The 13,661-nt window shown below is 42.2% G+C and overlaps 1 protein-coding gene across 3 annotated transcripts in view; it reads left to right on the top strand.

Annotated features, from left to right (window-relative positions):
- PLXNC1 (plexin C1) overlaps nucleotides 1–13,661 on the top strand; it is a 147,237-nt gene that overhangs the window by 88,007 nt on the left and 45,569 nt on the right. Inside the window, exons 12-19 of one of the 3 annotated variants that reach the window (XM_058568651.1) lie at nucleotides 502–583; nucleotides 3,875–4,066; nucleotides 4,195–4,380; nucleotides 6,668–6,770; nucleotides 9,366–9,467; nucleotides 9,769–9,872; nucleotides 13,183–13,221; nucleotides 13,472–13,596. In XM_058568651.1, the coding sequence (XP_058424634.1) occupies nucleotides 502–583; nucleotides 3,875–4,066; nucleotides 4,195–4,380; nucleotides 6,668–6,770; nucleotides 9,366–9,467; nucleotides 9,769–9,872; nucleotides 13,183–13,221; nucleotides 13,472–13,596 (933 nt within the window). Of the gene's footprint in view, nucleotides 1–501; nucleotides 584–3,874; nucleotides 4,079–4,194; nucleotides 4,381–6,667; nucleotides 6,771–9,365; nucleotides 9,468–9,768; nucleotides 9,873–13,182; nucleotides 13,222–13,471; nucleotides 13,597–13,661 lie in introns of all 3 variants that reach the window. The other 2 variants (XM_058568650.1, XM_058568649.1) reach the window with 2 other exon arrangements.

Below are 13,661 nucleotides of genomic sequence, written 5' to 3'. Positions count from 1 at the left end.
AAGAATTAATACTTTTAATGACACTTATAATTTTACCTTGTCCAAAGTGTTCCCTGTCTCTCTAAATAAAATATAATTGGTAGGTTGAGACTTCGATTTTGCAAATTGTTAGATTGAAGAATCTTCATATAGATTAAACAGCAATCAAACAAAATTCTGTTTAGTGAAACCTTTTAAGGTACAGCTGATGATCTGATTATATGTGGCGACATGATACAACAAAACTCAAAATTCCATAAAAGAATTTGGGCATTTTCCTAGAATTAAAACGGGATCTGACTTGAATTTTTATATTTATGTATCTTAAAAACTATGAATTTGTGGCCAGTATCGTTAAAAGACTTCTAAAATTGTCCAGCATTTGAAATTAAAATTCACTAATCTGCTCTCAAACATAACTGAGTTTAATACTAAATGTGAATAAATTGGTAGCTTTGTTCATAAATGCAAAATGCCTGTGTGTTGACTATGAAACTCTGATTGTTACCTTTTTCCTTTCAGTGGTGGTCAAAGTATAACCATCATGGGCAGAAATTTTGATGTAATTGACAGCTTAATCATTTCACCTGAGTTAAAAGAAAACGTAAGTCTTCGGCTGCTTTGTAATAATATTTTCAAGGATGATTTTCTTCTCGTCACACTAAAATATGTTGGGGGATATGTTTTATTTCTAGGCCTTTGATATTATAAACTTTTACCTGTTGCATGATATATACCATCTGTGCTAGTGTGGAAATGATGAGACCTTATACTTGTAGTTGAGCGTTTCAGGTTGTGACAAAGAGGAAAGAGGAATGAGCTTGGTATGACAAGACCTGACGTTTCCTCCATGTGTGATTTGTGGCAAGTCACTTTAATGAGACAATGTTTATGAATATGTGTGAACATGCCTTGTGAGTGGCTAAGGTGTGATGTAAAGAAGAGCATTTCTGTGAAGAGTAGGTGGTGGTGTTCCCATTATACAGAGAGAGCTGCGGTTCAGAGGTTAAGTAACCTGGTAAAGTCCCAGAAATCTTGTCATATGCTTCTCCTTCTCTTGCCATGTCTCTTTAACCCAATTTGGTCCCTTCCTTCTGACTTCGCCTTCTCTTGCCTTTCATCTCCTCACTCAGGGGTCTGGTCCCCACCACTCACCCAGTTCTTACACCAACAGGAGTCACCCACGGGCCTTGTCACTTTTTCGGGAGCCTCTAGATTGAAGCTTCTGACACCAGGAGCAAGAGGGGAAATGATTTCAGATACAGGTTAGGGCCTCTGAGTACACTTCTAAACTTTTCCCATTTTCTCTTCCTCTGTCTCCCTTTCTTTGATGAGAGATGTGAGGGTAGCAGCCTCTCTGGGGCTCAGTCTGACCACTTCCTGCCAAAGTTGATGCATCTGCGAGAGGCCACAGACCTGGCCTCTGCTTGGGACTAGTGTGGGTTCAGGCCTACATACAGGAGGCCTTCTTAAGTCATCTTTTCAGCCTGTTGTACACACGGCCACCTACAGACACACTTCAAAGCCAGTTCTAAGCCTCTCATTGTATCTGGCTCCAGGCCACATCTCCATGATGTGAACGCTTCCCATTGAATAGTTTGTGTAGATAGACCCTCTGACCAGAGGCATTGCCTGGATTTGTGAGTGGACTCGTTCTCCATTCCCAAAGCTGTTCCTAAATCAAGTAGAATTTATTGAGCACCTACTGTGGGCAAATCATTTTGCTGGGTGCAAGGACAAAGGATAAATAAGATAGTCATACTGGCTTCATGGAGACAGATTGCAAATTTACACTGGGATTGAAAGTTGAGAGCACAGGATGTCATCAAGTTCTAGGTCCTTTGATTCCCTGCCAGCTCAGAAACCTAAGTCCAAAAAGGCACTGTGATTCCACATGAAAGAGAAATTAAATGTGGATGGAATGAAGAAGGTCTGCAGAGTGGAGCAGGATGGGTAGGACTCGGACAGGTGGAAGCAGGGAGGCAATTTCAGATGCAGAGGATGAGGACAGGTCAAGAATGAGTGAGAGGGATGGCTGGAAACTACATTGGGCCATAAGAGAGTGTCAGATCAAAAACTTTGCCCTTGATTCTGTAGGCAGCAGGGAGCAATGGAAGGTCTTGGAGCAGGGAGTGACGTGAGCATGGGCACCTTTTTTGATGACTATTTTGGCAGTGGTGAATAGGATCGTTTGGAGAGGCAGTAACTGAGACAAAACCAGGAGACCAATGAGGATGCTAATGCAAGTGTTCAGATATGTTTGAGATGTCAGCCGGTCCTCCGGGCTGAGCGGTCCGTTGGGCTGTTGTCAGTAGGGCAGGTCTAGAGTGCTGGGGAGAGGGTGGAGCTAGAGATGTGGAATCGTGCAGAGGAGCTTCATTTCAAGGAGTGAAAGAAAATAATATGGCCAGTGACGGCCAGTGGCCGAGAAGTTGCTCGGAAACTAGAGAAAAAGACCGTTTCAGATGGTGGGAGCTGGTCACTAGTATGGAAATTTAGAGAGTTAAGGATAACGAGGTTAGGGTGACCCCGTCGCTGGTAGTCTTTCTAGAAGTCATCTTCAGTAAAAAGCCAGCCTGCTGGCTTACAGCTGCTGAGAAGATAGAGGCGGTGGGTTTCATGGTGTTCATCTTATCACTCGAAGTGTGAACGAGAGACTCGAGGCTGTAGTTTGGAAAGGAGTGAAGGGGGAAAGAAGGTTTTAATGTCCAGATCTCAGCACTTCGCATCAGATCTCTCGCCTACTGCCTCTTTCTACCCTAATATCCAGTATTAGAGAGCAAAATAAAAAGGAAAACATCTCACCTGACAGACTTCTTTTCACATTTTAGTTGCTCTTCTTTAAAAACGTTTGTTTGGGGCTGGCCCGGTGGCGCGTGCTCCGCTGCGGCGGCCCGGGGTTCGCCGGTTCGGATCCCAGGCGCACAACAACGCGCCGCTTGTCAGGCCATGCTGTGGTGGCGTCCCATATAAAGTAGAGGAAGATGGGCACAGATGTTAGCCCAAGGCCAGTCTTCCTCAGCAAAAAAAAAGAGGAGGATTGGCATCGGATGTTAGCTCAGGGCTGGTCCTCCTCACACAAAATAAATAAATAAAATAAATAAAAATAAAATAGAAAATAAAAACGTTTGTCAGCCTCCCCTTTCCCACCAGCTCTCTCTGCCTGTCTCTCTGCATACCTGAAAATGACAATGTGTGTGTGTGCTGGTTTTTAATAAACCTGTAAAGCAGGCCCCACTTTCTGCCTTGTTTCAGGTCTTCGTGCTCTTCACCTCGTGGGGGACGCATTGTGCCTTTTACTTTTGTTTTCTCCTATTTTCTGTTAGGCCCGCAAAGCCTTTCCTCTTTGTGGTTAGTGATTCCTGCCAGAGCACTGCAGGAGTTTCCCCAGCAGAGAGTGAATCAGCCAGCGGCACACGGGCCTCGCTGAGGAATGCTCGCCTCCCTTCCTGTAGCTCCCCAGGACTCAGCCTTCAGGGCTTGAAGGACACACAGGCCCGTTGGTGCAAAGTCTTCCCCTTTCTCCAGCCTACTTCTTTCTGCATACCCATTTTTCCCATTGCATAACCTTCTGGCTGCGTTCGTTATTGCTAATAATATTAGTTAGCATTCATTGATTGCTTAGCTTACTGTGTGCCAGGCACTATTCTAAGCATTTTTGCATGTGTAATCCCATTTAACGTGGCCCTTATTTAGTTTAATGAGCCCTCATTTCATTTAATTTGTTTTAGGGTTAATTCAACCCTGTGAGGGCAGGTAGTATCTCTGGCCCCATTTTACAGATGAGAAAACACAGAAGCACAGAGAAGTTCAGTTGTCTGGGTCACTTAGTTCTTAAATCTGAGAGCTGGGATTCATTAATGAAGCTGTTACAATGCTCTTTTCTTCTCCACAGGTCACTGAATATTGTATGGCGACTTACTGCAGGTTTTTAGCCCCTCAATTAAAGAATTCAAAAGTGCGTACGAATGTCACTGTGAAGCTGAGGGTCCAGGAGACCTATCTGGATTGTGGAAGCTTGCAGTATCTTGAGGACCCCAGATTTTCAGGGTATCGGGTTGAACCCGAGGGGGACACAGAATTGGAAGTAAGAATTCAAGTACGTCTCTCTCTCTTCACGTGAGCTGTGCCCCTGCCCCAGCTGGAAAGGTGTGCTCATGTTTGTGAGTTTCCGAGTGCACCCTGATTTCTTCGTCTTCTCTTTGTTCTTCACAGAAAGAAAATGATAACTTCAACATTTCCAAGAAAGACATTGAAATTACTTTCTTCCATCCAGAAAAGGGGCCATTAAATTGCAATTTTGAAAACATTACTAGAAATCAGAATCTTACCACCATCCTCTGCAAAATTAAAGGCATCCAGGGTGCAAGCACCGTTGCCAGCTCTTCCAAGAAAGTTCGTGTAAGTCGCCTGACAGATCCACCTGTTATTTTTACCTTATTTTAGTAATTCCTTGGCCAAACCAGAAACCAGAACGTAATCTCTCATGGATCTTTAGATCTTCATGTTAAACAGAAGATAAACAAAGCTGGTATTGCAAGCCGAAGCCTGATTCCTCCAAAATAGCTGGCAGAATCCATCCATGTTCCTATTCGAATGTCAAAGCGTTGAACACACCATTGTCTATAATACTAGTGAGTCTCGATAGCTTTTGTTCTAGTCATACATTTAGACTGTAGCATCTGCGAGCAGCATCTCTAGACCCATTGATGAATGAGCTGTCATTCTTTTCCCAAATGCAGAGGTGACATGTCTTAGTAGAAACCCCAAATGGAGGCCTCTTCAGCACACTCAGGGTAGCATTTGAGTCTAGATAATCTATGGAGACCAGATAATCTATGGGTCATGGGCTGCTTCCTCCACCATGAAGTCATACTTGGCTACGATTAATCTTTTCCCAGACTTGTTTGAGGTTCCCCTCACTGGTCTATTTATGTTCCACAATAAAGATGTGAGACCATTGGGAAGGGAAACATTTTAGAAGTCTCCCTTGTTCATGTGGGAGACATAGTGTTCATGCCATAGGAGGCTCTGCACAGTCTGAACTGAAGAAGAATGCTTTATGATCTAGAGTCATAAATAATTGGATAAAGGACAAGAAAACAGAACGTCAGACTGGAAGGCAAAGCAAAAATGTGTTCGTGTTCCAACTGCACCAGTTAGGGCTAGCTGTGTGGCCTCAGATAAGTCACTTGGCTTTGCTGAGCCTCTCTTTGTCAACCTGTTGTGTAGTAAAGAGGGCAATAATAATTCTAAAATCAATAACAACTAAACTCACAAGTGCTCCCACATGTCAGGTTAGTTGAGAAGAGTAAATGCTAGCATTCTTCATCATTCACAGAATAGTTCCTTAGTGCCTACGCTGTGATGGGGACATGGCAAAGAAGAAACAGACCAAAAACATCTGCCTTTATGGAGATGACCTAAAGAGACAGGTAGTAAAAAAGTAAATAAAATAAAACGTGTGTGAGATGGTGGCGATTGTTATGGAGAAAAATGAAGCAGAAAGGAGACTAGGAGCGTGGGGGACAGTGCTGCAGAGTTTACGATGGGAGGGCAGAACGGTCTCCCTGTACAGATGACGTTTGAGTGAGGCCCTCAAGGAGAAGAGGGAATGAGCTGGGGTCTATCTGGGGTAGAGGGTTCTAGGCAGAGGGAACCGCAGGGTGCCAAGGTCCTGGGTCAGGAGCCTGTCTGGTGCCTTTGAGGAGCAACAAGAAGTCCGGTGTGACTGGAGTGGAGGGAGCAAGGAGGAGAGTTCTGAGGAGGTTAAGAGTCCTTGGAGGGAGCAGGGACAGGTAGCAGATCATTGCGACCTTGTGGGCCATTGCGAGGGCTTGGCTTCGAGCTCTGGGAAGCCACTGGAGAGTTTTGAGCAGTTTTGCTTAAGTAAGCAAACTTACTTAAATGACATAATGTGTTTAGTCTTCAGACAACCCTACAAAGAGGCACTATCAACATCCCATTTTATAGACGAGGAAAGTGAGGCCTGGCAACTTAAGCTCCTATAGCTGGTCAGGAGAGCAGGTGGCAAAGCTGGGGTTTAGGACTTGGGCTCTCCGGGTCTAGAACCTGTGCTCTGGCTGCCTTGCTCCAGTGCCTCCGTGGGGCAGCCGTGGCTCCCGGGATGGAAGTGTTCCTTAATACTTGTGTGTACATCAGTGCAAAAATAAGGCTTGATATAGAGTTTTTCCCTTTACAAGTTTTACAAAATTTTTATAACCAAAAGATGCCAAAACTGGAAAGACCCTCAGGGATCAGTGTTGCCAGTGTTGCCAAACTGGTTTTCACCACAGAATGTTTCGTTCAAAATAGGTCTGCCAAGGAAATATGAGATGTAGAAGAGAGAAAAGTCGAGTTACTTCCTTAGGCGAAGGGTAAAGAGGCTTCTCATCCACAGGTTACCACCTCTTTAAACCTCCAGGGTAAAGAGGACCAAAGTTTAAAATTTCTAGGTTTAGTCCAGCAGACCTCGACTGACATCTGGGAACCGAGGCACAGGGAGTGTTCTTGATTTGCTCAAGGTCATGTAGCTAATCTGCTCCAGAGATGGGACTTGAACTCAGATATCCTACCTAGCTTGTCACCTCTTTTTGTATCTTGGAGAAAACCATTTGGGGGAAAAAACTGTGCCCGTAAATATGGTACCCAGCTCGGTTGGGTCTAATGACACTCTTTGTCCCATCAGGTCAAGCTGGGAAACTTGGAGCTCTATGTGGAACGGGAATCAGTTCCTTCCCCTTGGTATTTTCTGATTGTGCTTCCCGTCTTGCTAGTGATTGTCATTTTTGGTAAGTGCCCTGTTTAATTTTGTCAGAGAAATTATTCCCTGGGGCCTCTCTTCAGGCAGGCAGACTTGCAGCTTTCAGGGGCTGTTTGCTTCAATTAAGTATTAATGGGTGAAAACCCACATCAAAACTTTGGGAAAGGAATGATAGGTATGCATTGAGGGCTTTCTCAACATTTTTTAGTATGCTTCATCAATAAAAGGCTGGGTTACAAAGATGGTATCTTGGTGTTTGAGAAATATGATCCACTTTGCTTCCTCGAGCCTTTGACTTATGATATCAGATATTCCATTTACATTATTCCCCCAGAACTCCCCTGGGATTTTGGACTCCTAGGACTTGGTCATCTCCTCCTGCCTTCTCACCCCCACCAAACACCACCACCACCCCACCCCAGCCCTGCTTTTCCTGGTAGAACTATATTTTAGAAGTGTGATCTGTACCAACTATTAAAATATGCCAGGGCTCATCCAAGCACAGCGATCCTGTGCTGGTTGCTCACTGGCTGAATCTGGCCCACTGATGTGTTTTGTTTGGCCCACATGGCACTTTTTAAAACAACATTTTAAAATTAGGCACTTCATATTTTTGAAAAATCTCTTGAAAATTGGAAAAATCTGGATTATTACATCTCAGATTTTCCATAGTATCAGTTTGTGAGAACTGAGTAGCAGCTATCCCTTGAGATGTGTTCACTGGGTTTTTGCCACAGTCTCCACCACTCCCTATTGTCTCCACCCAGGCCACTGGTCCTGTAGCCATTTGGTTTGTGACCTCTAGTTCTGAGCTGCTTTTCATTTTAAGTCTGTTTCCTATTGTCTTCTTAGAAAAAAGAACTCTCCTCCACAATTAATGTGGCACTTGATATTCCTTGATTTCACACAGGCAATGCCTTTCTAATGTTTTCTGTTTATAGTTGCTAATGTCTTCTTCGGTATACTCACTTCTTCCTGCATTCATTCATCCATCCCTGCATCCGTTTACCTTGTGTTTATTGAGCACCTGTTATGTGGCTAATAACTATGAAAGTCTCTAGAACTACAGAAGATGAGCTAAGGCCTCGGCCTTTCTCTTGGGTGGTTCCCAATCCAGTGAGGGAAAGACTTACATGTATGATTAACTGGCCTGATGGAAGGAATTCATTTTGCAGACACCCTGTTTTGCGCTGTTGATGATCATTTCAGGTATTTTTTATGCACTCCCCAAGATGTCCACCCTATTATGGATCTGGAATCCAGAATTGGGCTTGATATTTTAATAAAGTCTTGGCTGGTGCTGACTTCAAGTAAGACGATTACTTGTAAATTCTAAATGCTGGGCTCAATTTTGAGAATCCACTGCTATTACACAGCCATAGATAGAACAGTCTCACGGTAGGGTCACGTCCACTTTGTGACTTCCTAGAGACCTCTGATCTCTTCCTGGGCTGTGTGACTCTCATTCCTCTCCTTTCACTTTGTTTGTAGAGTTTGTTTATGCTCCTTAAGCATAAAGTGGGCTCAATTTGACACATTGCTTTTGGCTTCATTGGCATCTGCAAAGCCCTTTAAAAGTCTTATCCCCTTCTTACTATGATTCCAGGGAGGCACGTGTCAACAGCAGCTTGAGTAAGTGTACTCTTTAGTCCATCAATCACATCATTAGTGAAAACAATAAACACACCTGGCCTAGGCCTGCCACCTACAAAACATCCCCACTGTGGCTTCCCCTGGAGATTTCAGTCGTGAAAAACTGCTTTGTGGATGTGGCCCACTGGCTCCCTTTGCATGCACTGAGCCAGCGTTGCCCAAAGTGCAGCCTGAGGAACCATGTCAATAATGATAGTTGACAATCGTTGAGTATTCTTTTTAAAAAATAAGTGCTAAATGCTTTTTGTGAGTTACTTCTTGTAATCCTCTCAACATCACAATGAGGTAGGTGCTTTGAAAGATAAAGCAGCCAGGCACAGAGATGCTAAGGAACTTACCCAAGCACACACAGCTAGTAAACTGCAGAGCAGGGACATGGACCCGAGCACTGAACCTGTTCAGTTTACTGCCTCTACAGCACAGTTAGAAGCAAGAGGAAATGGAGAAAAAAGCAACATCCAGATGCAGGGGTTCATTGTGGACTACTCATCATGTCACCCCATTTGATCTATGCAAGTTTGCCTTATGTAGCTAACTGTGGATCTGGGGTTTCTTTCTGCATTTGCGGCTCAACTTTATTTCTCCAGGGATGTTTAGAAACATTAAAAAAAAAGAATGGAACAATATAAGTGACCTGTGGCTGTAGGGAAACTTGGCTTGTTTCATTATTTTCCAGCCAACTGGGATCTCTGGTTACAAGTGAAGGTTATTTGATTTAGTTTTTACTCTTAAGATGAGTAGTTTCTTGTTTTCCTGTTGCTATAGCATCCTCCTCTTCAGAGTGACTCCTCACTGGGAATTTTTCTTTTTATCAGTTTCAACTCTTACATGCTATTCTTTTTCTATCTGCCTCTGTCTCTGTCTCTGTCTCTCTCTCTCTGTAAAAGAACTGTGAAGGTTGGTTTTCAGTTTTCCTTTTTGGTTTGTGAGTTAAACACGTCCATCTGATGCTGCATCTCTGTCTCCTCAGCAGCCGTGGGGGTGACCAGGCACAAGTCGAAGGAGCTGAGTCGCAAACAGAGCCAACAGCTGGAACTCCTGGAGAGCGAACTCCGGAAGGAGATACGTGACGGTAGGCTCCACAATTTTATTTGTAGAAAAACAAGCCTTTTTTATTGTCATTTTTTTTTACACCCTTAAACGGAGCCGGCCACGGTAATGAGAGCTGTTGTATAATAGAAGACAACTGAACAGCAGGGTCTGGGGCCGGCTTTGTGTTTTATTTCAGCTCTTCTCTGCAGCCAACCAAGTAATTATCTATTGTTTCTTCTTTAATGAAAACGAAGGTCATACTCCGTGTTAGACAAAACAGCAGAAGATCTTATCCATTGTTTGGTGGGTTAAAATATTGCTCTTGGGATTCTGTTTTGCAGGCTTTGCTGAGCTGCAGATGGATAAATTGGATGTGGTTGATAGTTTTGGAACTGTTCCCTTCCTTGACTACAAACATTTTGCTCTGAGAACTTTCTTCCCTGAGGTAAAAGAGCATTGATCATATTCCTAAGGTTGAGTCTTGAATAATAATGAAGGTGCTTGTTGCTGTTGTCAACATGGGTGTTTGCTTCCAAGGCAGCTGTGGATAATGGGCTTGGTACAAAATAATGGCTTGAGTGTGAGCAGAGCGGGGAGGAGGATAATCATTAATTGGATTGATTAGGGTGTAAAGAAGTGATGGGTCACCGGCAATTACTCTTTGTCCAGTAACAAAAACCTAGGAGGGACAGAAATTCAGAGTGATGATTTTTGCTTTATTTTACTACCAGTTTAGAACTGAATTTGTAGCTGGGAAGCGAGCTAGTTTATTTAAAAATCAATAAATTGTGGGCTGGCCAATTTGTTGTGTTTATCTGCATGACTTACATTGCAGCTACTAGATTATTCACTATTACTTCTCAATTGGAAATGAAAAGAACTGTTGGCCGAGAGGGAGGAGAGTAGACATGTATAGAATTTGAGTTGATAACAGCCATTTTTAGTGATTGTAGAGCTTTTATGTTTCTCTTCAGCAGTTATTCTTTAGCTGATCCATTCGTGTCATCCTCTTTTAGTAGAAATAGCTGCACGAAATGATTAATTAATTTCTTCTGGGACATTGAGGAGTAGTCTACTTAACCCTTTGGGTTTTCGGTCTCACTTCTGTTCTAACACCTCCATTTTCTCACCCACTCACTCAGCCTTCTTCATTTACCCTCCCAAGTCTTTGGTGAGATACAGTCATCCTTGTATCATCACCTCCACATCCCAATACCCCAGCTCCGCCATATTGCCCTTTTTTATCCAGAGCTGGTAACCACAGAGAGGGCCAACCTCTAGAACACATCAACACCAATTATCATATTTACACCTAGACTTCTAAGCAAAGCCAGAAATGTCTCCAGGTCAAAAGATAGCTTGTATCACCTTACCAGAAGCTTCTAAGCTACATTTGGCCAGAAGTTCAGACACATGCAGTAAGCAATTTCCAGTTTCTCTATAATTCTAGAAGTGGACATCATGATATGTGATGCTGTGTCTGGAGGTTGGGATACGTCCATAAAACACCTACCACATTTTTTTGTCCAAGCCTCAGTGTTGTAAATCAAGAAGGCTATGAATAAGACTTCAGCTTTTTGTACTTGTAAAGTATTTTTTTTGTAACTTATCCTCCAAGAGTACCAGGCACCAAGACTTGCCATTTGCCACCTCATCCATTGCTACGCCAGGACACCGCCTGGGGAGGGGAGTTAATTCCCTGAATCAGGATGACTGTGCAGGGCCTTAGCAAGGTTGCATCGTGAGTCCTATTTCCCAGCTATCTGAGATCCCCATTAAGAATTTAATAGCAATAAAATAACAGAGATTTCTATCATCAACATGAGTACTGTGTGGGCTTTTACAGTTAATGATTGCCCTTGAGTGCTGAAGAGAGTATTCTGTGGCCTGAAAAAGAAATTCTCCCATCTTCTAAATTCGGTAGCCAGGAGCAAGGCAGAGTGGTGAATGCAAAGGAACACCGTTGCAAGTTGAGTGTTTCAAAAGAAAAAAATGCCAGGAGTTGCAAGAAGCCAAAGTGACTTAACTCAGGGTTATATATGCTCCTGAAAGGCAAGTGGGAAAGCCATAATAACAGAAGCCAGAAGGAGTTGTTAAAGGAGAAGACCCAGGAAAAACACGCATAAATTTATTAGAACCCTATCAAGAAGACCTAAGTTAAAATTGAATTTATAATAATTAAGAAAAGATAGAACAAGGGAACATATTCTATTAGAACAATGCCAGTGGAAATGCATTCTAGGCTGCAAAAAAGTCCTCCTGTAATTAGGCCCTTTGCTGATGATCAGGAGCCATATCCTCTAGGCCTGGAGGTTGGGTGGTGGAGGGAGAACTAGGTGGTCGACACCTACCAATAGGCAAAACCCAGAGGAAATTGTAGGTTTGCAGAGACCAAAGTATTACCAGTTCCTGGTTCTTTGCCCTGCAGGTTGGTTTTGGCTTTTAAAGCCTTGGTTTTCATTATATTGACTGCTTTGTTTTGCTGAAAAGAGGAGAAGAAATAAGGGAAAGCAGAGCATCCAACCTTCTAGAAGAGGGAAATTTAAATGAAAGGAGGAAGGAGCCTTAGAACACAGGCAGTCAGGTAGCATTTCCCTGTTTAAGGTCAAGAATCATACTGTTTAAGCTGCATATCTACATCAAGTTGATTCAGCAGATATTAGGAACTAGAAAATGCAAACCCAGGGTCTGATTTTTCTACTTATTACTAGGGGAGAGTATGACCAAAATAGTTTGAAGTCTTCTGCTTGGGCTAACAAATTGGAAACTATAAAGCAAAAATTCTCTGCAGAAGAAATTTACTTTAATAAGATATAAAATAGCCTAAAGTTTCAATTACAAAAAAAAAGAGAAACCTGGATGTCTGAGTTTATGTCTTCATTCTATTGACTCATTTAAAGTGTTCCTCAGCATGCTTTTAAAATTTAATCATTTAATTCCAATAAGATTTATGAAACATTCAAAAAGAAAGCTCAAACTTAGAAGTTTATATTCAAGAGCTACATAGCATAGCATATATAAATATTTTTAGAAACCAGCATGACAACAGCATTGTGGTCTAGTTTACCATAAATTAGTGATAAAAACAATAATAATAGCTGACCTAGAGAACTTATGATGCACTCATTCTTTTTATTTTCAACCAAGCCTATGAGGTGGAAGTCATTGTTTTCCCCATTTTGCAGATGAGGAAAGTCAGGCATAGAGGTTAAATAACTTGTCCAAAGTCATGTGACCTGTATGTGATAAAATAAGGATGGAACCCAAGTAGTTTGGCTTCAGATTCAAGCTTTCAAGCACCCCACTCCACCCCGTCGTGAATAACGTGTACTGAGACAGTAGATACTACTAAGCTAAGACTCGTAAAAACTTACCAACATAACTCTGTGTTTATCCTTAGAAGGTAAATTGCATGAGAAGTGGTCTGCATATTTGCATAATTCTTTAACCACCACTTCTTTATAACTTTTGAGTCACTTCTTTTAAAGTGCGAGATGCCTTCATCTACCAAAAATGGGACTGATGCAGTGATAATTATTCTTTTTAGAGGCTTTCAGAATTCACTGGTGTTTCTTGAGAGCTGAATAATTATTTATTATGTATTAGATGATACGCAGTGAGCATAAGCCCAGGGGCTCTTCAGATTAGCAAATAGTGTCTCTACTTTATTAAAACGGACTTGGGTATTATAACAAAAATACACTATTCATTTCCTTTGGATGTTATGAATAATAAAAGTGTCTCCTTCCTCTCAGTCAGGTGGCTTCACACACATCTTCACTGAAGATATGCATGTAAGTCTATAAGTTTTCATTTTTAGCCATGAGTGCCTGACTGTCATAGTGTTATCATCATCATCATCATCATCATCATCGTCATCTCCATTATTACCTTGAATTTTTATTGTGGGTTTTTTGGGATCGTGAATTCAATATTAAATAATTCATTGTCTTGGAAAAACCCATTGTGGATCTGCTTTCTAACTTTGAGTTTCTATAGTATATTATATTACATTATATTATGTTACATTACATTTGCTTTCAGAACAGAGATGCCAACGACAAGAATGAAAGTCTCACCGCTTTGGGTGCCCTAATTTGTAATAAGAGTTTCCTTGTGACTGTCATCCACACCCTTGAAAAGCAGAAGAACTTTTCGGTGAAGGACAGGTATTAGTCAATTTGTTTATATTTTGAAAGGCGTTAAGTAGAGTAAAGCTGAGCCCCTCATTTTA

This window comes from Diceros bicornis, chromosome 25, assembly GCF_020826845.1.
Source record: "Diceros bicornis minor isolate mBicDic1 chromosome 25, mDicBic1.mat.cur, whole genome shotgun sequence".
In the NCBI taxonomy this organism is placed as follows: domain Eukaryota; kingdom Metazoa; phylum Chordata; class Mammalia; order Perissodactyla; family Rhinocerotidae; genus Diceros; species Diceros bicornis.
The sequence above is the reverse complement of the archived record's forward strand: the minus strand, read 5'-3'. Positions and strand labels throughout refer to the sequence as shown.